This window comes from Mixophyes fleayi, chromosome 1 (assembly GCF_038048845.1).
Source record: "Mixophyes fleayi isolate aMixFle1 chromosome 1, aMixFle1.hap1, whole genome shotgun sequence".
NCBI lineage: Eukaryota > Metazoa > Chordata > Amphibia > Anura > Limnodynastidae > Mixophyes > Mixophyes fleayi.
In genome coordinates this window covers 395723731-395747712 of record NC_134402.1, presented here as the reverse complement: position 1 = coordinate 395747712, position 23982 = coordinate 395723731, and the positions used below count along the sequence as shown (strand labels likewise).

At 37.1% G+C, this 23982-nt stretch overlaps 1 protein-coding gene across 5 annotated transcripts in view; it reads left to right on the top strand.

Annotated features, from left to right (window-relative positions):
• MCTP1 (multiple C2 and transmembrane domain containing 1) overlaps positions 1-23982 on the top strand; it is a 663759-nt gene that overhangs the window by 419813 nt on the left and 219964 nt on the right. For all 5 annotated transcript variants that reach the window (XM_075181055.1, XM_075181045.1, XM_075181079.1 and 2 more), the window contains 2 exons: positions 190-264; positions 11872-11991. In XM_075181055.1, coding sequence (XP_075037156.1) covers positions 190-264; positions 11872-11991 — 195 coding nt within the window. The remainder of the gene's footprint in view (positions 1-189; positions 265-11871; positions 11992-23982) is intronic.

The following is a 23982-nucleotide window of genomic DNA, read 5'->3' as shown; positions in this document are numbered from 1 at the left end:
GTGACACTGCTCCTGTTAAGTATGCATGCAAGTTACCCTCCCTTGGTATTATACATTTATGTCCTTTATACCGTTTGCTTTTGTGAATTTTTAATCAGGGGGCATGTGCCGGTCACAGTTTACAATTAGGATGGAAAACTGATCATTTGTACAAGTTGTCTTTTTACTAACATGTATTATTATGTGCAGGTAAAAGCCAGTCTGGCTTCACTTATGCCAAAAGAACAGAAATATATTGAGGATGAACCCAGACTTTCTAAACAGGTAAACAAGCCAATAGCCATTGACAATGCATTGCTGTACATTCAGGCCTTCCAGGAGAAGGGCAAGTTAATATACAATAGAAGTATATGTGTTAGATTTTATAGTGTTACAGATAATAATAATAATAATAATAATAATAATAATACTTACATAATGCAGCTCTTTTTATTATAGGTTGTGTACTGTTTTTGTTTCTTTGCATACTAATTTTGTTACACAGAACCTAAAACCTAATATTAAAATGTCTTGGTTCTGAGGCTTGAAATAAAACCCTCTATTTAAGCTAATTAATTAACTGACAAAATATTCTGAACTCCTTCCAGATACAACTTTGTTTTTAAAAGACGTTAAATTAACATGCGTTTCAATCAATATAATATCTAAAAAGAATATGTTTAGTGAAAGTTGCATTGCATTTATTTTTATTTTTTGCATTAAGGCTACTCCTTGCATATGTTGTGCGGAAAAATGATAACAATAAGAGTGAGCTAGAGCTATACACAAGGGAGCAGGGTCTTTTCAACACCCTCCTGACAATGTACCTCAATCATAACTTAAATTATGCTTGTCTCAGACGGCGTAAATAACTGAATTGTATAGAACCATCTGACGCTTGGGGGTTGGGAGGTTGTCATAAGGACAAATATCCTTTTGGGAAGACTGGGTTTAGAATAACCAGGATGATCTCGCAGTAAAAACTAAAATGCATAGAGGCAGACAAGCGCTTTGAGATGTTTGGTTTTGATTCTCGAAACTTAAAAGTGAAAAGAAGTTGCCATCTATGAATAACAATGTAATTCATATCTTAAAACATTAAATAATGAGCACTGCTTTAGCAATCATGTTAACTATATTATGTTGTTTATATTGTTTTTATTGTGGAGTCGTTTGCCTTTTTTGGACCTAGATTTTTAATGAGCTCAACCCTCATTTCAGCTTGAAATCAATAGTGCACTTCCAAATAATTACATAGTTGGAATTATACAGTATTTATAGCTTTGTAGCATCATCATTAAAAGCATTATTTCAGGATTGAATATAGATGAATTGGTATAGATCAAATTGGCAAGATTTAGTCAGAGATTGGATATGTGAATTGAAGGGAAAATTAAGTTTAAAGAGTTAAAGTTTGTACCTAAGCAGTGAGCCCTAGGTATAGGTGAGATTAAAGACTTGTTAACAGTGATGGAAAATTAAGGGACAATAAGAAAATTTGATGGAGGAAATAGGACTAATTCTGGATGGATAATTCTGGGTATCACAGGGACATCCAAGCTGAAACGGTGGGAATGTATTTAGAGATAAATGATGGTGAGGAAGGAGTGAGCAGGGGAATAATTGAGTGTTACCAGCATAGAAGTTATAATTGAAGCAAATGGGTTTAATAAATGGACATAGGAAAATGTGCAGATGAAGAATAGCATGGCCCTAGACAGAATCTTGGATTACTATAACAGAAAGTAGGAGAGGAGAGAACAATACATCAGAGTTGAAAAGTTAGGAGGAAAACCAGGGTAGAGGGTAGCGTTTTAGAATCCTAGAGAGTGGACAAGACTGGTATTCTGTGTCAAAGGCTGCAAAAAGGTCTCTAAGTAATTAATAAAGAGTACTTATCTTTAGATTTGTGAATGACTACAGATCACTTAAGTCCAGCAGTTCAATGCAATGTGGTGGAAGTAAAAAATAGAGTAGTGGATCAGGGGATCAATAAGTGATTTTCGGAGAGTGACTGGTTCAGATTATTTTACACCAGTCGCTCCAAAAAGTTATGAGATGGGTCAGTGTTGTAAAGTTGAAATCATCTTTTCACAGTTCAAGTCAATTTTGCATATTTTATCATACACATCATGTGTATTGTAAAATTGCTCTGTAAAAAGGTATTTTCGGCAGAGATAGGGCCTTATACATCAAGGGGTCACCACTGTCAGTGCTTGGTAGTCTCCGAGTCCAGGATTCCGTGGGTCTCTCTGACAAAAGTCTTCCAAAGCAAAGCATTATTTACAGTTTCATTTTTATTATGTTTTTTTGTAATTCGTGGAACTGAAAGCTCAAGCTGGGCTACGGCGCATGTGTGAGCTAGCTAGAAGCATGTGCAAATCCGTCAGACTGGCAGCTCCAGTTCAGTACTGCTGAGTAGCTTATGGTGATGGGGATGACATAGACATTCACCTATCAACATGTTTTAATAAATAGACCCCTTCATTTCCAGCTTCGGAAAGGGTTCTTAACTGTAAGAGCTGTGAAACTGATTAAAACACGTGCACAAAAAGGGCATAGCTACCATAGATACAGGGTGCAGATGCAATGGAGCTCACAGCTGAGGGGGCCTGCCTTCCCCAAATATTGGCAGACACTGTAGACAAATGTAAGAAAGAACAAAACTGAATATACAGATCTATACATGTAAAACATTGTGTGCGTAGCCTATCTTGCATGAGTTTGCAGTGCACATGCTCAGAAACCAAATGTATGCAATTGCACGGAATTCATATCCAGACACATCTGACACTTATGACTTCGTACTACTACAGATCTTTACAACCGGAACGGAGGTGGCGGAATAACACAGTAAGGGCGTGTTCACGCAGATGCGGCTAATTCAAATGCTGTCTTTACACATGTTTTTAGCCGTGTCTTTAGCACCAGATGTAAATGCCAGATGGTAGGGGTGTCCAACATGGATTACCTCTCCAATTCTGATTGGATGATTGCAGCACTGTTTATTTGTTGTTAGGTATGTGATAAGTTTGTCTTTGTTTGCTACCTTTCACGCATGAGTCTCGGTAGGTAGCACAGAAAAGCTGTGTGCATTGAAGATTTGTTTTCTGACAAGTAGCGTATGTGCACAATTATGTATGTTATTTATTTAGTTGGTTATTTTAAAGTAATAGTTGAACTGCTAATTACCTCTGCCTGTTTTTCTGTCTACGCTTACAGCGAAATTACGCTCTGGTATTTCCTCCCCTTTTCATATCAAACCGTACATTAAGAAACGTTTGGATTTGAATAAGGGCGGAAATGCAAATAAGTTGCTGACTCTTATTAAACAAGTAAAATAGGCACTTTATACCTACATTTCCGACTTGAATCAAGTTTTATCCAGGGAATTGTTTTTGAGGTTGAAAGGTTGAACTTGATATACAGTCATTTTTTAAGTAACGATGTGATTGGGCAGGACAAAAATCTGTTCAGGTGATGCCCAACAAGGAAGGTGGTTACTGGAAGAGCATATTACATCCACTCTTTTAGCATGCCCCCATAGAAATAAAAATAAATAAAAATCAAATAAATAAAAATCTTCGATCGATTACTGAGGAGACCCTCCAGTTGCAAAGAACTCTTAAATTTAAATATTTGGGGATCTGGATTACAAATTCAGTTACTGACTATATATCTTTAAATATAGACCCGGTAACCAATTATCTTAGGGCCAAGATTTCTACTTGGAAGACACTTCCTCTATCTGTATCTGGTAGAGTAAATCTAATTAAAATGGTCCTTCAACCCACATTCATATATCCATTACAGCATTCTCCTACCTATCTTCTGAAACGACTTTTCTCCCAAATTAACAGGTATCTATCCTCTCTGGTCTGGGGGGAGAGGTGGGGAAGAATTAAACTGACCTCCCTCTGTCGTTCCTGTACAAGTGGAGGTCTAGTCCTTCCACATTTTAGGGCTTATTACTTTGCTACTCAAATGGCGCATCTGCGAGAGTGGTTGGGAGACTTCCCTACAGCTGACCTGTTAAATCTCTTGAGAAGATGGACAGAATTTGATAGAACACCCATACAAGCACTATTGGGTACCTGAGTCACGAGAAAAGTCCCAGCATTAGTTAGACAGGCCTTGCTGATATGAAATACATTAAAGGGGACATTAGAGACTGTGAGAATAGATCCTGCACCCTGTTATGGGCTAATTCTAATCCTAAATTCCTAAACTATGTAAACTAAAACAATTCCCTCAATGGTGAACCACGGGGATAACCGCCCTTGGCAGTACCAAATCATTTGCTCAGTTACAATTGGACTTCCCTCTTCCAAATTGCCTATTCTATACTTACCTTCAGCTCCGACAGGCATTGGTGACACAATTTGGCAGCACTCCTCTCGTCTTCGGTCTAGATCCTCTCCGCTCACTCCTTAGACAGGTGGGCTCCACCAAAACCATTTCTATACACTATGCTAAAATCCTCCTTACCACTGATAACTTAGAGGGACTACGCCAAGGATGGGAGACAGATTTGGGTCCTGTAACTGACAAAGATTGGAGTTATATGTTAGACAGCGCTAGGGAGACTACCTCTTGTACCCGATACAGACAAATTCAGCTATGTATCCTACATATAGTATATTACTCTCCGTGCAGGTTGCTTCGAATGGGTGCCAGATCGGATGCTAATTGTCCAAATGCGGAGATGCTGATGCTACCTTCTAGCACTTACTTTGGAGTTGCCCTATCGTCAGAAAATTTTGGTCGCGAGTAGTGAAGGGTATAAGAAATACGGGTATCAAGATCCCATTGCTGTCCCCCAAAACATGTATCTTTGGTTTAGGTGTGGATCTTTTGCTAGATAGAAGCGCTCCCATATATGTTCTCAATCTCCTTACCCTGGCCAAAGTAATTATTGCAAAAACGTGGAAGGCCCAAGAGAAACCTCAATTTGCTAGCTGGGTGGCCCTGGTCAATGATTTTGTTTTGGAAAAAAATCCAATAAAAAATATTTAATTTTAAAAAAAAATGTGGCTTCCTAATGACTGAGTCTTTCCAATCTGACCCTCCATTTGGGTGGCCAAAGTGGTCAACGCATTAGCTGCACAATGTGTGGCCGCCATTAGATGTGTCCTGAAGATATGACTTTGGTAGGACTGCTTCTCATACATAAGGTGGGGTTGTCACATGGTTATATGGTCACACCCTGAAAATGGTGGATGCTTGTCATCAAAGTCTTTTTTGTCCGATCTTTAGAGTTTTAGAGTTTTCTAGATGTGGCTGTAGCATTTACTAAGGAATGGCTATCCTTAAATAATCTGTTTGATCAAATCTTTAGCAATACAATACTTCACAACTACACAACAGACCAACCAAAAACATTGTGACGTGGTACCAGTGGGAAGAATTTAACATTTTGATTAACTCAGATTATAGGGTAGATTTACTAAGACTTCTAAAATGGAAAAGTGGAGGTGTTGCTCATAACAACCAATCAGATACTAGCTATCAATTCTATCATGATGGGTAACGGATAATCCCTCCGAGCCTCCCTGGAGGCGCCCAGCTCCTTCCTGCTTTATTGTCAGCTTTGTTTGTTGTAGCTTGTAGCACTTGTTTAAATGCTTTCTGATGTGTTATTACAGATAGGTGTTTCTTTCTTTGTTTAAATGTATTGTTTAATTACTGAGATTAAGGGTAATGTGCGGCCCTTATGAATGTTAGAGTGCTGCACCATGCAGCACCTCTACTATTCCTTTTTAGAATTTTTACTAAATCTACCCCTATGTTTTTAGAGAAGTTTTTTTTTAGAGACGTCCTGCCCTTATCACTCCCTTAGATTTTATTGTTCTTTGATTTTATTGTTATGGTTTATTTTTTCGTGCATTGTTACCTGGAATAGTGCTGTATCCTGATTTGATTTCATGTTCATTCATTTGTTCTGTATGTGGAAAATATATTTCTTTTCAATAAACTGACTATGTCATACTCAGGTGCATCTGAATGATTTCATTACATTAACATTTTACATTAATACCGCCTGTATATTGGTCTTGTAATATCAACATAATTTATATAAAATATAGATATATAATAAAGTCCTGAAGCCTCACAGTGATTTTTATTATATTAGGCGAATAAAAGTATCACATCCATGACACTAGTTTTTTTTATTATTATTGCATTACTAAAGAACATGATTTTGCTTTTCATCTACTGACTGCTAGTTTTTTTGTTTCTAATGTAGTTGCTGAGAAGTTATAAAAGATCACTTTTACTTTTTATCTAAATGCTCTATTGTTTTGGCCATGCTTATTTATAGGAGCACTTACACGCCTTTCACTATATCACTGTTATACTTTCATAAGAGCATTTGTGTTCTTGTCTTGCTCGAACTGTCACATTTTACTCTACATCCTCCCGTGCTGCATTATTTGCACAGCATGCCCTCACGTCCCAAATTGCTTTCCCTGCATGTTCATCAGCATTAATAAGATTTGCAACACAGAGATATTGCTAATATATTAATTATAAATGCCTTCCTGCTTTATGACATTGAAAGCATTATAAAGGACACTCTTCTTGTCATAACTGTTTGCAAAGCATATAATAGTCGAGCTTAAATTGGATTTTCTGATGCAGAATGGAAAAAAAGTAATTTTTACGTTGTTTGTATAGGATGGGAATTAGCCTACAGAAAAGGTAACAGAATCTATATGTTATATTAATAGACCAGTAAACCTATAGAAGAGTTTGCCTAATATAAAAGAGATGGTAATAATAGCATTTAAAGATATAATGTAAACATGTGTAAACTTTTGTTTAAATGTGATGTAAACATTTCAGGAACTTGTCAGAACTGAAGAGATTTGAGATAAACGTGATCGTTGGACAAGTTATTTTTGTAATATAGCGCTAGGCTACTTTCTTTAAATAGGCCCATCAAATCAAGATGAGAGTATAAAATAAAAAATGCAATGAAGAGAAAAAAAACAAATCTTGATCACTTATGACAAACAAGCAGAGTGCAGAACAAAAGAGACTTTTCCATGCTGGTGAGCCTTGTGCCTTATGTACACATACAGGAGCTCTGTGTGCACAAAGGTGGCAGCTTTGCTGAAGTTTAGGTTGACAATAGGTGAACATGAAAAGACTACAGGAATAACTAAATATGAGCAGTTTCTGCTCCCAGCTCTCTATTGGGATGAACAACAGGCCAGTGAGTACTGCGCCAGTTGTGCATCTTGCGCATGTCCAGAAAAGTGGCCACACACATATGCAGCTTTACTTGAGTCTGGCACTTACGTTAGCTTGTGCCCAGGGGCAGGCTGGGCAGGGGCCGGTCCCATAGTGGGCTATCTTCGGCTGGGTCACTGAGCTACCTGTATGTTTTTCCTTTAAAATGTTCCTAATAGGCTACTGAGTTGAGTATTGCCCCATCCCCCCCCCCCAGGCTAAAATATGCCAGCCCTCCCCTGCTTTACCTGTAGAGCTGGGATGGTGCAGGGCATTCCAACTTACAGTCCGAGTACAGTAAAGGTGTGTTCACGAAATTACAAAAATATACACTTGTCCAAACCGTTTTATTTGCAGATGGTCAAGGACAGGTGCAAATAGCGGATGATGATGGTAATGGTAGCCAGCAATAGTGAACTGCTTGTGATTGGCTGTTTGCAGATGTAGTACAATATTTTATTAATGAATGACGTGGCCGCATCGAGTGACATGTGCTGCGTCCGCCTGTGCACTGGATAGCATTCTGTATATGTGGACAGCATTGGATATACAGAATGCCAACAATATTGCTCCGTGAACAGTGCTACAGGGCTCCTCCCATAGCCTACGGGAGCACTGAAGCAGCAAATCACTGAGGGGCTAGGGTGTCAGATTGACACCCTGTGTCCTGCCTCTCCTCCCCCCTAAGTACAGCCCTCTAGATATGATTGGGCAGCCCCAATCATATTCATATACATGGGAGCCTCAATCTCACTAGGAGGCTCCCATGAAGTAGGTAAAGATTAATTAATAAATATATAAATAAATATATTTAAATCTATAAATTAATATATACATATATATATAAATAAAATAAATAAGTAATTAATATAAATCAAAAAATTATATATATATATCTATAATATAAATGCTTAGTGGCGTGTGTTAGTCTGTCTGTGTGTGTGTGGAAAAAATAAAACCAAGCTGCAGCGCCACCTGCTGGGCGGAGTTATACACTGACCTACTAAATTCTTAGTGTGTGTGAAAAAAAAAAATCAGAAAGGGCTGAAATTTGGTATACTAAGATGTTTTTAATTTGTTAATTTAATTTGTTAATTGTTAAAAGTGTTTATAAAGATTTTAAAAAAATATATATATATTTCTTGAAGGAGAAGTGACAGTTGGGAGTGGTTGGTGGTTGCCGGGGGTGACAGTGTGGAGTGGTTGGTGGATTAGGCCTGGGCTAGGCCCAAATGCATGACAAGAACCTTTTTAACACCTTAAGTAGCTTGATTTGACTAGAATGCATGAGTATCATGCACGGGTTAACTTGTATATATATATATATATATATATATATATATATATATATATATATATTTATATATATATACTTTCTTTATATACTGGTGACTTGCCCACCAATACAATGGGAGCTTCCAATACAGTAGGAGACTCCCACTTAGGCAGGACAGGACAAACACCCACCCCTGCAGCTATTATTGCAGACAAGAGCAAGGAAAGCACAGCAAGAAGAAAGGTAAGTGTATGTTTAGTTTTTTAATATTATCTTATTCATTTTTATTGTTAAAAAAATAGATTTTTTTTTGTGCGAATAGACAATCCTACAAATAGTGTAGTGCTATTTGTATGGTGATCTATAAATAGTGCTTGATAAATAGGTTCCCCCAACAGGGGTTATCGGCAGCAATAACTCTATTAGTATTTTGCGGTACAGAACCAAGCCATTTTGCTGGCAAAAACATAATTTTTTTTAAAGCAAAATGGCTTTTTGCACTTTGATAAATTAGCGACTAGGTTCGTACTGTAATAGAACATTATTATATAATCTATTGCTAAACCCCCCTCCCACCTCCACCGATGAACAGACAAAAGCATGTAAACATGCTAAACCCGTTGTACAGCACCACACGACAGCTGTATAGCCTATCACTGGCGAAATGGAGCTGCTGTGCATGCGGAGCCGCAGCCGCTCCTCCCAGGCATAGCTAGACAGTGGAAATCGTCACTGGCGCCCTGTGGCTGAACGGTAAGTCCCAATGACACTGGGCGTTCAGTTAATTATATATAAAAATATAGAATATATTTTTGTAAAGGTTATTTATGCATATATATGTTTTTGGTTACATTATTTATTTTAATTATTTATCATTTATAATAATAAAGTAACGCTGATTAAGTAACACTAAAATAGCCTCTTTTATGTTATGAAATATATATTGTACCGAAAAGACCCTTTAAGGCTGGGCCTCTTACTTATGGGCCAGTGCTGTGTGCTTGCCACCCGGGCTAAAGTCTGCCAGACAGACCCTGCTTCTATTTCATGCTAAATTTTATATTTTACTATTATATTGAGTCAAAATGAAGAATGAAACCCAACTATCTGCAAGGAGAGCTTATTGATAATCAGGCTCGCTGCTGGTTGTAGATGGAAGTGGAGACAGATATTCTACCATACACTAGCTTTGGACACAATATACTGTATTTAACTATTAATGTAGGTAGAGTTTTAAACCGTGTAAAATCACATAAGAGATTGGAGAATCTGAGATTAATATCAGAAGTGTTAAAATGGTCCCAGACATCGTGGTATACAAGGGGTTAGAAAAGAATTTGTACTTGTCCCAGAACTGTCACATCTCACTCATTTCCATCCTTTAACCTTGGCAATTAAGAGAGCCAACAGTGTAGAAGGAAGCAACTTTACAAATCAGCCCCAAGCAAGGTGTTCCATGGTTTGCACCTGCTGAGAACGTGATGGACAGCAATCTTTTGCAAATCAATTTATACATATTCCTCATACACTGAATAGACTTGAAAATTGGAAGCAGAAGTCAATTATGTTAAAGAATTAATAAGGATTGGTTAAAAAAAATATTAGTTATCACTAAATATAAAAGGGAAAATATCTAATGTTTATAGGTTGACTACTGTGCAAAACTTACAAATTGGTGTATTATTTTGAAAGGACATTGTATATCATTCACAAATATATTTGTAGACGTTACCATACCATTGCTGAATTTATTATGTTCAAAATTGCATGTGTAATATTATGTCTTACCTAACTGATTGGAAATGATTGCCCTGTGTAACTCTTAATAATAAATGTGACATTGAATGGTTCCGTGTTGGCTAGCCAAACACAAGCAATGTCTTGTGAAATTCTTAGTAGATATTCTGAGTAGTTTTTTTATTTAATAGACAGGATCATAAGCAAATGGAAGATCCATATACCCCAAGTCCCAGCATTATCTCAAATATACTATATATATATATATATATATATATATATATATATATATATATATATATATATATATATATATATATTTAACCTTTTGCAAAGCCTTTTAATTGGAACTAATAGCCCTTTCATATAATGTAATCTGTTTTTTAGACTATTGTTAGTGGTTATTTAAATACCCAAGAAAAGAGTGGAGCCAAATCTGCGAGAGTTATGCATTATCACCCAAATCGACGAAGTAATATTTTCATGGGGCATATTTTACCAATACCGTTTAATGTCGATGGACCGCAATCTGAAGGCTACATGGAGCTCAACCCCAGCTGCAATGCAAAAATAAATTTACATGAAGAGCTATGTGGTTCCTCTGAGGATATCCTGGCAGTGTTTGGAAATAGTCTACTAATTTGCTGCTGAATATTTAGTCATCTTCTCTATTTCTTCTTACAGACACTCTCAATAATACAGGGAATATGTACACTAGACATGATGAGACAATAGTATGATATAAGCTATGGATTTGTAACTGCTTCTCCTTTGCCTGCTTTCTGTCATTTGCTAAAACATCCAGACATGGCTGTCCCATTAATCATGTTAATGTCATTAGGTCACCCCCACAGTTGTTGTATTGTGATTTGGTTATGTACAAAATCAGTGTTGGGACTCCTTAAATTGTGCATAGAGCCCCATGGTTCCCACCAAGATACACGGCTTTGCAATTTGCAGAAGAGCTGAGATTTGTGCAGGCCAAGGTGAGGAGTGGGGCAGAGTTCCTTGCGCACAAGAATTAATTTTGTGTAGTTAGATTACTGAAACTATACAACTGGATGAAGAGAGCACATTTTTAGGGGCATTCCTTCCTATGTGGAGGAGGACATGGCCATTTTCACTCCACAAAAAGATTTCATTTTGTATCTCAAAGTTGGTGGTCTGGTCCAATACATTGAATGGGATACATTTTGCAGTGTAAAAACACTCAGTCCAAGGTGCACCATGATCACATTGAATACCTTCCTCTCATTTCCTTCTCCTAATTCTTTAAAAATTCTTTCACCTGACGCATTTCTTCATCTTCCATCCTTATCAAAGTTCGAGCACATGTACAAAGGCCGTCTCTATGTACCCTCACACTCCTGGTCACATTAAGCCACACATGAGGCTAAATCCAGCAGTGTTTAGGAGAACAATACAAAAAACCTTTAATAAATGGATTAGTTGTACAGTGGTAAAAGGCTGGACTTTTACTTTTACTTATTGATTTAAACTGATCCCTGTGTTGAACCTTTTCAAGCTCTTCCTTTAAAAAACATCCTTTAACTATGATTGTCTAGAAGTAGCTGTCAACCTTCCAGGTCACTCTGAGACTTAATTGTTCTGATAATATTTTCATCTTTTCATCTCTCTCGCAGCTACTGCTGAGGAACTTTATCCGCATGAAGTGTTGTGTCATGGTGCTCATCAATGCTGCCTACTACATTAACAGTTGCTTTGATTGGGACTCACCCCAAAGGAGTCTTGCTGCTTTCTTGGTATGATAATCCTTTACTGTCTTACATAATTATCTCATCCATTCTGTTTTTTTAAAGGGAATGTAAGTTATAAATGTCATCTACCCAACTCTGTGCACAACAATTAATGAAGAGTCCACATTAACACATTATTTAAATCCCAGTCCATCAGAGTGTATCAAAATATTATACTGTACCACGATTCTGTCTGACTCTATGTCTGCATATCTCTGGAACTTAAAATTATTAATATAACAGATTGATATGAGATAGATATATATATTAGATAGATTATTATTAGATAGATAGACATTAGATAAAAATTAGATAGATAGATAGATAGTTATTAAATAGATAAATATAAGATAGATAGATAGATCGATATTAGATAATAGATAGATAGATAGATAGATAGATAATAGATATTAGATAGATACATAGATATTAGACAGATGATGGATAGATATGAGATAGATAGGTAGATAGATAGGTAGGTAGATAGATGGATAGGTAGATAGATAGGTAGATAGATAGATAATAGATATTAGATAGATACATAGATATTAGATAGATGATGGATAGATATGAGATAGATAGGTAGATAGATAGATAGGTGGATAGGTAGATAGATAGATAGTTATTAAATAGATAAATATTAGATAGATAGATAGATATTAGATAATAGATAGATAGATAGATAGATAGATAATAGATATTAGATAGATACATAGATATTAGATAGATGATAGATAGATGGATAGGTAGATAGATAGGTAGATAGATATGAGATAAATAGATATTAGATATTGGATAAAGATATTAGATAGATAGATACGAGATAGATATATAGATATGAGATAAATAGATGATAGATATGAGATAAATAGATGATAGATAGATATTAGACAAATAGATGATATACATAAGATAGATTTATTAGATAGATAGAGATATTAGATGGACATTAGATACAATTGTTTGCTAACATGTATCATAAATAAGAACAGTTATTTAATCGTTTTATTAGATACTTGGCATGTACTGTGATCTATAATTATTAATATTATAGTGTTAAAAAAGACTACAGAGGGCATATTCTTTATTTCCTCTATTTGGGAGGCACTGTTGCTTTAATGTTTAACTTCGCTAGTGTGCAAGGACATTTTAAGGTAATATGGTTTGGTTTGGTATTTGAAAAAATGAAGTTTAATCTCTATATGCCTGATGGGGCTTCCCTTCACTTGGAACATTGTTAGAATCATAATTAATTTGAAGAGAAGAAATTGAACATCAGTGCCATATGCGTATAATGTACCTTATGCCAGGTCTTCACTGGCAGCAGGTAAAGGTCATCTCTGGGTATGCACTGAAGAAAATAATGTGAGACTAAGTTTTAATGAGAAAATGTAGTTTATAATTTATGTGCTATATTTTATGCATGTCGGTGGTGCAGTAGGTACGTGTTCTTCACCTTTGTCTGTGGAAGAAGGTATACAGTGCTAAACATCTGATTAGCAGCCTCAGGAATTTAACCCCTGCAGTGACGCATTTGGCAGGAAAAATACTAACGTGGTTCCTCTCAAACATTTCTTATTTTTGTATTTATTCCCTTTAAAATAAGTGACAGTGGAAATGAATATCATCATGCAATATTACGCATGTAAGGCAAATAACAGTGTATTTGTGCTTAGATTTTTAACCTTAACTTTTCATGTGTTCATATGAGAATTTCCAACAGGCAAAAAAAGTAATATTAAGGGAGAAAGTCTAATGATATATAGACTATATGTACTGTACTGTACAGATTACTGAATAACATGATGCAGATTACACAAATGTGCTGTCATTTATAGCATTTTTTTTCTTTAATCTGATATCTGATTGGTTGCTATGAGTTACTGCACCATATGTGCTATTTACATCAGGGGCAAGATTCATTATGGATCTTAACTTAAGAAACTTCTTATTTCAGTCTCCTGGACAAAACCATGTTGCAATGCAAGGGGTGCAAATTAGTATTCTGTTTACTGACTGTTTTTTCATGTAGCACACAAATACTTGATAGCTTATTTGTACACTGAAATTTAAAGTTGATATTTGTGTGCTACATGAAAAAACAGTCAGTATTTAACTTATGTGCAAAACAGAATATTAATTTGCACCCCTTGCATTGTAACATGGTTTTGTCCTGGAGACTGAAATAAGAAGTTTCTTAAGTTAAGATCCTTAATGAATCAGGCCCCAGGTTATTAAATGAGTTATATGTTTTGATGCATCAAAGTAAAAGGCATTCAGTGGTGACAGGTTACTTGGGTTATACTATGGCTAATGTACATTCCCATTAGTATTAAGTAGTGTCACACTTATGACAAACATAGTGTTTTACAATAGCAAGTAGAAATATATGCCTGCATTAAACTTCAAGAAAGGTAAAGATTGTGTTGGCTCAGTGTGGTTCAACCTACCCTTAAAGTTTCTCCCCTTACCTCTGCTAAACAAAGCATTTCACTTAACGTCATCAAATCTAGCATTATAAGATAGCATCGTCCCTCTCTCATTTCTTTCTTCCTCTTCCTTCATTGCTTTCATTTCTCATTGTAACGAGAGCAAAAAAATAATTGGACAACTGAGCCATCAGTAAAAGGACACACTTAAGCATGCGTCAATGAATTATTCTGCAGGACAAACTTTAATCTTTAAAAGTGATTGTAGATAATTTGTGGTACCATCTGTCCATTTTGAATTGTTTTAGCCTTTCCAGTCGTTATAAGTGCTGCTGTGTTTAACATTAACATTTGATATTTTACACATTTAATTTCTGTACTGCTGTGTGTTCCTCTGGGAATGGTGTTCTTGTGCTACATGAGAGAGACAAAGTATTGATCAGTTAACATTTCAGCTACATTTATGTATGTCGCAAAATTAATGAAAATGCCAGACAAAAATGTCAGAGTGCAGAAAAAGGTAGAATTTAAATGCGGTTGTTTAATGAAAAGTTTAAGATGTGCATTATCAAAAAAAAGTGCCCTTGTCTTTTACGTAGCGCTCATAACTGAATGAGGCAAGAAAAGTGCATATTTTACTTAGAGGAACATTGAACATGAAATATGAAGGGGAGACTAATCTAACTGGATTTGGTATTCATAAATTGCTTTTACAAAGCACCCTTGGTAAAGTTATAACAATTAGAGATTTGACTGGCATTTGTCTGTTCTTCCAAAACAAGATGTATTCCATACTTTAGAACACACTTATACATCTCCGTTATGACCCCTGTTCAATAAACAGATTCTACCTTGACGTAGAAGAGATCGCTTCCATTAAAATAAATGTCATTAAAATCTTCTTTGGCACCGGAAAGCAGCAAACATTGACCTGAATGTCCTGTCTTTTCTTAGCTTCTATTAGTCCTGTTCTATTTCTCTACATTAGAGTGCTTTTATACTATAGGGTGCATTTCTCTATGTCTTGTTTTTTGTTTTCTTGTTTTTTTTAATGTTCCTATTCTTATTTAGTCTTCTTGAAGTAAGTTAAACGCTACATTGGGTGGAGCTGTTACTATCGCCAAACATTTTAAAGAGTGGATGGGTTCAAATGTCTAATTCAGTATTTTTCGTTTTAAAAGTGGCCGTTGTTAGTAAATGGGACCTTTCTAACTTATGTAAAAGATGTATGCTGCATAAGACTTATTGAAGTTTAGTATTATTTCAAAACGTAGATTGTAGTATAGTTATGTCAAACGCTCACATGTTGTCAGTATAAGGATATTACCCTACGCCCATATATACCAGTTAGCAACATGAGAATTACATGAGAATTGCATGAAAATTGCATGCATATGTCTGCCTAGGAGCAAAGTGATCATAGATTATGTTTGCAGCCAAAAGATTATATTAACAAAAAACAGGGGTCATAACGGAGATGTATAAGTGTGTTCTAAAGACTAAGATCTGTTGTTGTTCTGTATATTACAATGCATACTGTCACTGAATCAATGTAGACTGTAGGTGATGTCTAAGTTCGAAATAAATCATCATCACCATTCATTTATATATATAGCGCCACTGATTCCGCAGCGCTGTACAGAGAACTCACTCACATCAGTCCCATTGGAGCTTACAGTCTAAATTCCCTAACACACAGAGAGACAGACACAGAGAAACTAGGGTCAATTTTGATAGCAGCCAATTAACCTACTAGTATGTTTTTGGAGTGTGGGAGGAAACCGGAGCACCCGAAGGAAACCCACGCAAACACGGGGAGAACATACAAACACAGATAAGGCCATAGTCGGGAATTGAACTCATGACCCCAGCGCTGTGAGGCAGAAGTGCTAACCACTAAGCCACTGTGCTGCCTCATATCAATGCTTTCATCTTTTCTGTTGTGCGTTGTATTACTTTAGTGCCATGTGCTGCATATCAGTGTATATCTGAAATTCTGCCAAGGTGTGTCCAACTATATGTAACACAAGTAAAAGTGTGTCATTTTATATTAATCTATAATGGTGTTATTATACTTGAGTGAGTGAGTGAGTGTGATATACAGCTTATTGCACACAAAATAGGAATAATTGATTCTCCGTGAAGCTTTCATAGTTTTCTTTGCTACACCAGGTTGACTTTTGAGCAATAAAACTCCCAAGTAGTACCCTGTGTGTTTTACAGATCCCAACAGGAGAATCGCTTTTGTTTTTATTTAATCAGGGCTGGAAGTGATATCATGCAGTGATGACGCTGCCATTTATAGTTTCATGTATTTCTATAAATATGACGCTATGGTTCACAAGTCAGGTTTGTTGCAGACAGCATGATATCTCTTCAGCAGCTTTATGTACAGATAGGAAGCAGTTTTTAACTTTCCCATTTGAGACACAACATAGACCAAAAAAGTTGCTCACATTGAATTCAAATAAAAGAAATGTAATGAACTCTCATCAGCCAAGTGAGTCCATGGTTTGCATTCATCCTGCTGCTGCTAAGCAAACAGTGCGTTAACAGATGTTGTGCTCAGGGATGGGTAATTTGTCTATTTCTTTGTGTCACAGTCGTATAACCTTAAATAGGTCATTGTCAGTTTTGATTTTGAAAATTATATTTGTATTCCAGTGAGTAAAATGCTGCTTCTAACGTTTATTGTTAATTCATTTAAATTAAGTGTCTGTGCTCTTAATAAATAATAATAATATGTGTTTGGATAGTAATCCAGAGCAGCCACGTTTTTCCTTTCCTTTCTTTTTTTTTATGTGCCCTACAAAATGAAGCTGATTTGTGATGAATCTGTACACAGGAGGGCAGTGTTCCTCTATAGAGAGCCTGCTGTGCGGCTTTGGAGGAGCTGGAATTTTAATTAAAACACATTGCTTATGATTGATCAGTGTTGTTGCAATGGAAGAACATTTGCTCAGTGTATATTTATCTCAGAGCATGGCCTGTACATTAGTGCAGGCGTAGCAACAGGTAGGCCACTTTCTAATTAGCTGTAATTGCATATTAAGAAAACAGAGGAGCAATATTCTCACTCTGCTTAGCAACTGCAACCAAACTCTCTTTTCATATTATATGCATAGCAGGTCTTAATATGTGAGTGAGATGGGCGTGAATCCTCCTAGGTTTGTGCAAATGGCCTAAACAAACCTACGAGATCATCCATGCAGCCTCATTTACACACAGGGGGTATATTTACTAAACGGTTTGAAAAAGTGGAGATGTTGCCTATAGCAACCAATCAGATTCTAGCTGTCATATTGTAGAATGTACTAAATAAATGATAACTAGAATCTGATTGGTTGCTATAGGCAACATCTCCACTTTTTCAAACCCGCAGTTTAGTAAATGCCCCAGAGTGTTCAAAATGTTGCGCAGTGTAAAATGGACCAAAATGCTGCATGACCGTGCCGAAAAAGCAGAGACTTAGTAGCCAGGACTATACACTGTGCCCCTGTATAAGTATCATTCTATTGCAGTTCATTAAATGAAATCCCTGAAGGTTATTTTAATGTAGACAAACTTTTAAGACTTTGTTAAGGATTCAGCAGAATACAAATCCTCTGAATGCCAATCGGAATATTAACAACTTGCCTATTAAAATGAAACAGAGGAGGCCTAATTTCTAACTCTTGCAAAAAATAAATAAAAAAAATGCTGTTTATTTTTATGCATAATTCCGGATTTCAGGGATTTCTACGTTTAAATATATTGTAATTTAATTCCTTTCAATTTCCTTTATGAAAAGGATGCACATTAGGATGTTTACTTTAAGATTACATAGTAATACTAATAATCTAACAGTTCACAGATCACTATTCAAAACATTATTTTCGCAGAATGATTGAATGCATTACGTTCCATTATGTCATCCCTTTTTATTTAAAATACAAAAAAAGCAAATGGTGTTTTGGTTTTGTTTATTTAGATAGTAGCTCAAGAAAGCTTTCTCATGATAAATCTAATACTTATTTATATGTTAATAAGCATTCTCCTTTAACTTGGAGAGAAACACTTTGCCTATAAGATGATCAGAAAAATGGTTATTTCTAGGATTCTTGAGCATATAGTGCCCATCTGAAGACTATAATGTGAAGACTAATGACATTATATATGCACTTCCATATGTATCACATTGAGATAACACTGATCCTCTGATTGATTGAGAGAGTATAATTTCTGAGTGACTCGTTCACTGTGAAAGACTAGAGCCAGAGTGAAATCAATGAGGATTGTGAGATTATTTCCGTAGACAGTAACACTAGAGGGCCCCATTTACCACTACTCTACATTCAAGGTGTACAGCCACGGGGGGAGTTTCATCTTCTATAATATGGTCACTGAATCACCATTCTGGTCCAAAATCTCTTCATTCTATAAAACATTAAATTAAAATGTCATACTATATAATATATATATATATATAGGTTCTAAGAGAAGATGACTGATCACAAAAGAGCAACAACTGCATATTGCACAGTTTTGGAATAAACATTTTACAAACTAAATTATAGCTTCCTTATATTATAGGCAATTTTATTTGTTTTCTGCAAATTAGACTAAAAATCTCATCTCTGGTTTCTTGCTATAGGTTGCAGCTTGTTTGGACAGCTTTGACTGTATTCTTACAAAAGCCTCTTGATCATATACTATATAGTGTTTTCCTATGTATTAATTTGTTTAAAATAAAGTCATTTTTATAATGACATATTGTTGTTGTGTTTTCAGCACTGGCAGGCCATCTAATGCGTTTATTACACTAGCTTTAAAGATCTACATCTGAGAGTAACCACTCATTCTTACTACCTTGGCTATTTTATTTCAACTTAATATAGCTGTCTGTATACTGCTGGTTAGGATCCAGAAGTGTCTATTGTGCCTTTGTAAATATGTCCATACTAACATTGAAAGGATGGTAAAATAAGAAAACCACCTCACACACATATTATATCCATCCAGTGTGAGGGACTGATATCTTTTATATGTTTTGGTGCATTTGCTCTTGGGGAAGGGCAGTTACATTTTTCACATCTCTAGTTCCACAATCAAAACCCCGAACAGGCATCCAAATGCCTCTGCTTCCCTGGAACTTGCCTAAATTCCTTTCGGCTACACTGAATGTCCTGATTGCACATGCAGGTTTAGGAGGATGGCATGAGTGTGATGGGATGTAAATGGGTAGCAGTAGGACAGTTACTAGACCTGGGGGTAAATGTATCAAGCTGAGAGTTTTCCAGCTGGTTTGAAAAACCAATCAGATTCTAGCTATCATTTATCTAGTACATTCAACAAAATGAAAGCTAGAATCTGATTGGTTGCTATAGGCAACATCTCCACTTTTCAAACCCGCTGGAAAACTCTCAGCTTGATACATTTACCGCCTGATGTGTCTGTTTGCACATTGAATTGCTAAAAACAGATGGAGAGCTAAAGCCAGGACCATGTATGTGGTGCTGATACAGTTATAAGTCCAAGGATTATATTTACTTAACCGCAGGTTTGAAAAAGTGGAAATGTTGCCTATAGCAACCAATCAGATTCTAGTTATCATTTATCTAGTACATTCAACAAAATGACAGCTGGAATCTGATTGGTTGCTAGATTCAACATCTCCATTTTTTTCAAACTCGCAGTTTAGTAAACGTACCCCCAGGAGTGATGAGTGCTTTGTGCTGCCTCTTGCACAGTTCAGCATTTAAAGTTAGTGGCTTTATGCACTGTGCACTGCACAAGCTGGCTGTCATAACTATGACTACTTCCTTTATTTTGTATATTTTGTATTACTTCTGTGAAGTATGCTATTACAGAAAAAAAATCAGCTAACATTCGCAGTCGATACAGAACAAGATGGGTCTGCCGGTAGCTGTCTATCAGTTACCATTCTTCAACCCCTGTGTTGTAGATCATGCTGGGACTTGTAGTTCAACTAAACTGTACTACCACTGCCAGTCTTACTGAGTGACTGCTAATGACCTCAGTAATAAACCAAGAGAATTCTTGGTTGTTGAAGACACACTACAGTATGCTCTGATCAAGATATGATTTATACTCATACAGTCTCTTATACAGATATTTTACAGTAGGCCAATTACATTTATGGTATTCATTGTTCGTTTAATTTAGTAGCAGCACACAAATTGGCTGAATAAAATAACCCAGTGTGTAATTTATTTTGAAATGAAACACGGCACACTTTATTGTATTTGACTCTTTTTTTTTTTTTGTGGCCAGGAAGAAATGCATTAAACTGCCGTTGCTGTAGAACACCTTGTTAGGATGATTGAAGAATTTGTATGCAGGCACTTTTAATATTTGCGGCACTCTTAATTAACACATCCCTTACGCACCATTGTTAGCCCGGGGATTTTTAGCTAATAAAAGTGTCAAATTATTATTGTGTGAAATACAATATAATTTCCTAGATATAATGATTAAGATTATCAAGCTATATTAACAACAATTCCCTAACGCATTTGATTTTTCTCTTTTTCGAAACTAATTTAGTTTCTGCAATGTTAATACTAGAGATACAAGCTGAATCTGAAAGACGTCAAATAGGATCAATAAAATAAAATACTAATAAAGCCAGTTATTATGTGAGATCAGTTACATTGTATAGCAAGAAAATGAGAAACAAATTATAGTTCAGTTTAGCATTTATCCTATTTCCATGTTGTCTTCAACTTAATATGTTTCACTCTTTAAATGATGTGAAGAAATGTTCTGCATTACTATAGAATTAAAAAATTAATGTTGTAAACTCTTGGGTCTCATTTAAAAGAAATGGAGTTACAATGACCAACATGATTCTGTTGCATTTGTAGTGGTTTTTTTTTAGTATATGTTAAAACGCAAGTAAAAAAAAATAATCATATAAACCACATTAAATGTATGTATTCATGTAATGCTTTTACAAATGAGATCAGTCTGTGATTTTCTTCAATATGAGCTTGTGACAAAACAGAATCTTGGTCAACCGAACACGTGGAAAAACATATGTAAGCTTTGTGTTTACGATGTGCTCCTATTGAGATGAATGTAAGTTTTAAACTTCATTGCATAGTTGCCAACCTTTAACGATCGGCTCCGGGAGTCTCAGTGTAGAGGTGGGCGTGAGGGGGCGGGGCTCCATGAATGGCGTCATTTTGGCCCTGCCTCATGTGACGTAATGACGCAAACACGTCATTTTAGTATGGGAACGGGCCAAAATTATGTGATTCCCGGAGATTTGCATCATGGAGGCTTCAAATCTGCCCACATCACTAGGAAGGGGGCAGATGCTGGAGAATTGTCAGCGCTCCCGGGAGTCTGGGAGAACCTACCCGGAATTCGGGAGTCTCCCGGGCATTCCGTGAGAGTTGGTAAGTATGCTTCATTGACACATATCAGACTATCTGACATGGAACAAGTAGCGTAAAACAAACAGACACACCGCAGCTTAACGCAAGTTAAAATAAGAAAATATGTAATTTGGTAGAATCATTTTTCTATTCACAAACATTTACATGCACTTAATTTGAGTTAGAAACACATCTTAAATGCTAAATTTTAATACAAAGGTGTAGATAGCCTTATTAAAATGTACCTTTATTTTAGGTTAGAGTTACTAAACTATCTATGGGAAGAATAAGACTTACCAGTCATAAGCAATTAGCTATTTAATTAAGGGAATATGCATTACGGTCAGGGCCGGATTAAGGGAATGGAGGCCCCTGGGCTAAGGGGGCCTCCATTCCCGCGTGAGGGCCCCCCACCTCCCCGTGATCCGAGCCGCCCCCTCCCCCCTGGTAAGCCGAGCCACCCCCAAGGCACTTACCTTCTTCTCCTGGCATTGCAGTCCTTCCCCGGCGCACTGTGCGCTCTTTACTGAGGAGATCTCGTGAGAGTGAGACTCACGCCATCTCCTCAGTAAGGAAACTACAGCGCGCCGGGGAAGGACCGCAGTGAAAGTGCTCAGCAGCACTGATCGCGCCGGGAGCGCCCCGCCCCCGACCGAGCAATACTGCTGCTGAGCACTTTCAAGGGCCCCCTGGATGCCCGAGGCCCCTGGGCTATAGCCCAGTTAGCCCTAGGGTTAATCCGGCCCTGATTACGGTGGCTTAGTGGTTAGCACTTCTGCCTCACAGCACATCCTGAATTCAATTCCCAACCATGGCCTTATCTGTGTGGAGTTTGTATGTTCTCCCTGTGTTTGCGTGGGTTTCCTCCGGGTGCTCTGGTTTCCTCCCACACTCCAAACACATACTAGTAGGTTAATTGGCTGCTATCAAATTGACCCTAGTCTTTCTCTCTCTGTCTGTGTCTGTGTCTGTGTGTGTATGTTAGGGAATTTAGACTGTAAGCTCCAATGGGGCAGGGACTGATGTGAGTGAGTTCTCTGTACAGTGCTGCAGAATTAGTGACGCTATATAAATAGCTGCTGCTGATGATGATACATTTCAGAAGTTTGCTTGCCTCTTTTTCCTTTTTTAATAGTTAATTACTCAACTTATGATTTTGTGTATTTTTTCTTTGTGAGTAGTAAACTCACATTTTTGCTAGTCTTACTTATTTCAGGGTGAGGGTTTTAAGTGCATACTGGGCACAAAAGTGTGCCGGCATTTGCAGCATCTCCACAACTGCCCTTGCACACGCAGTGAGATTCTGATTGGAAGTTGCATCAGGGACATGAAAAGGGACATGTCAAATATTGATAGGCTGAGTGGGCACATAACGAGTGCCAGTGAGCTGCAGCCGGGAAATGGCAATGCATTTACTGGCAGAATACTAATAGCTGGCAATGACAGAAAGTCTGTTGATGTGTGATGCAGGAGACAAGTAAAATAAAAAGTCTCATACTCCAGATGATCATAGAGGGACCTTTCCCAATCACACGTGGTTAACCAGTCTTTAAATTAAAGAAGAAAAATAGTGACCATTTAATCTATTTAAAGAAAAACTAAACCAGGTATCCTTATTATCTTCTGCAGCTTTACAAAACATTTCATGCTACACACTGATGGTGCATACTCTCCCAGGTTCAGTAAGAGAAAGAGTGGCAGTGGCGCACGCAGGGGGGGTTTTTGGTTCTCCAGAAACCCCTCCCCTCCGCGAACCAACGGTACTGTACAGCAGCCGCGGCGCTGTCAAAGAAGCGTACGTGGCAGTGCTGTATTGTAGTATAATACAGCACTGCCGCGGATGCTGCTTTTTTTTTTTTTCGGGGGGGGGGGGGGGGGGCGGAAACCCCCCCTTCTAAATCCTGCGTTCGCCCCTGAGTGGTTTATTTAATAAGATAGCAAAAAGAATCCAGCAAATGTTAAAATCAGAACTTTGGCTGTTGTGTGATCCATGAAAGAAAAGTTTGAATCCTCAAACTCAGTGGTGGGCAACAGGTGGCCTGCAGCCCGCTAGGCCTTTACCCGCAACCCCCCAACCGGCTGCTCCTGTTTTTATTCTCTGCTTTGTAATATGCAAAGAATGAGGCAGAATCAGGGCAGCCAACTTCACCTATCCTCCTCTGCTCAGTGCAGGGAGACCACGTGCC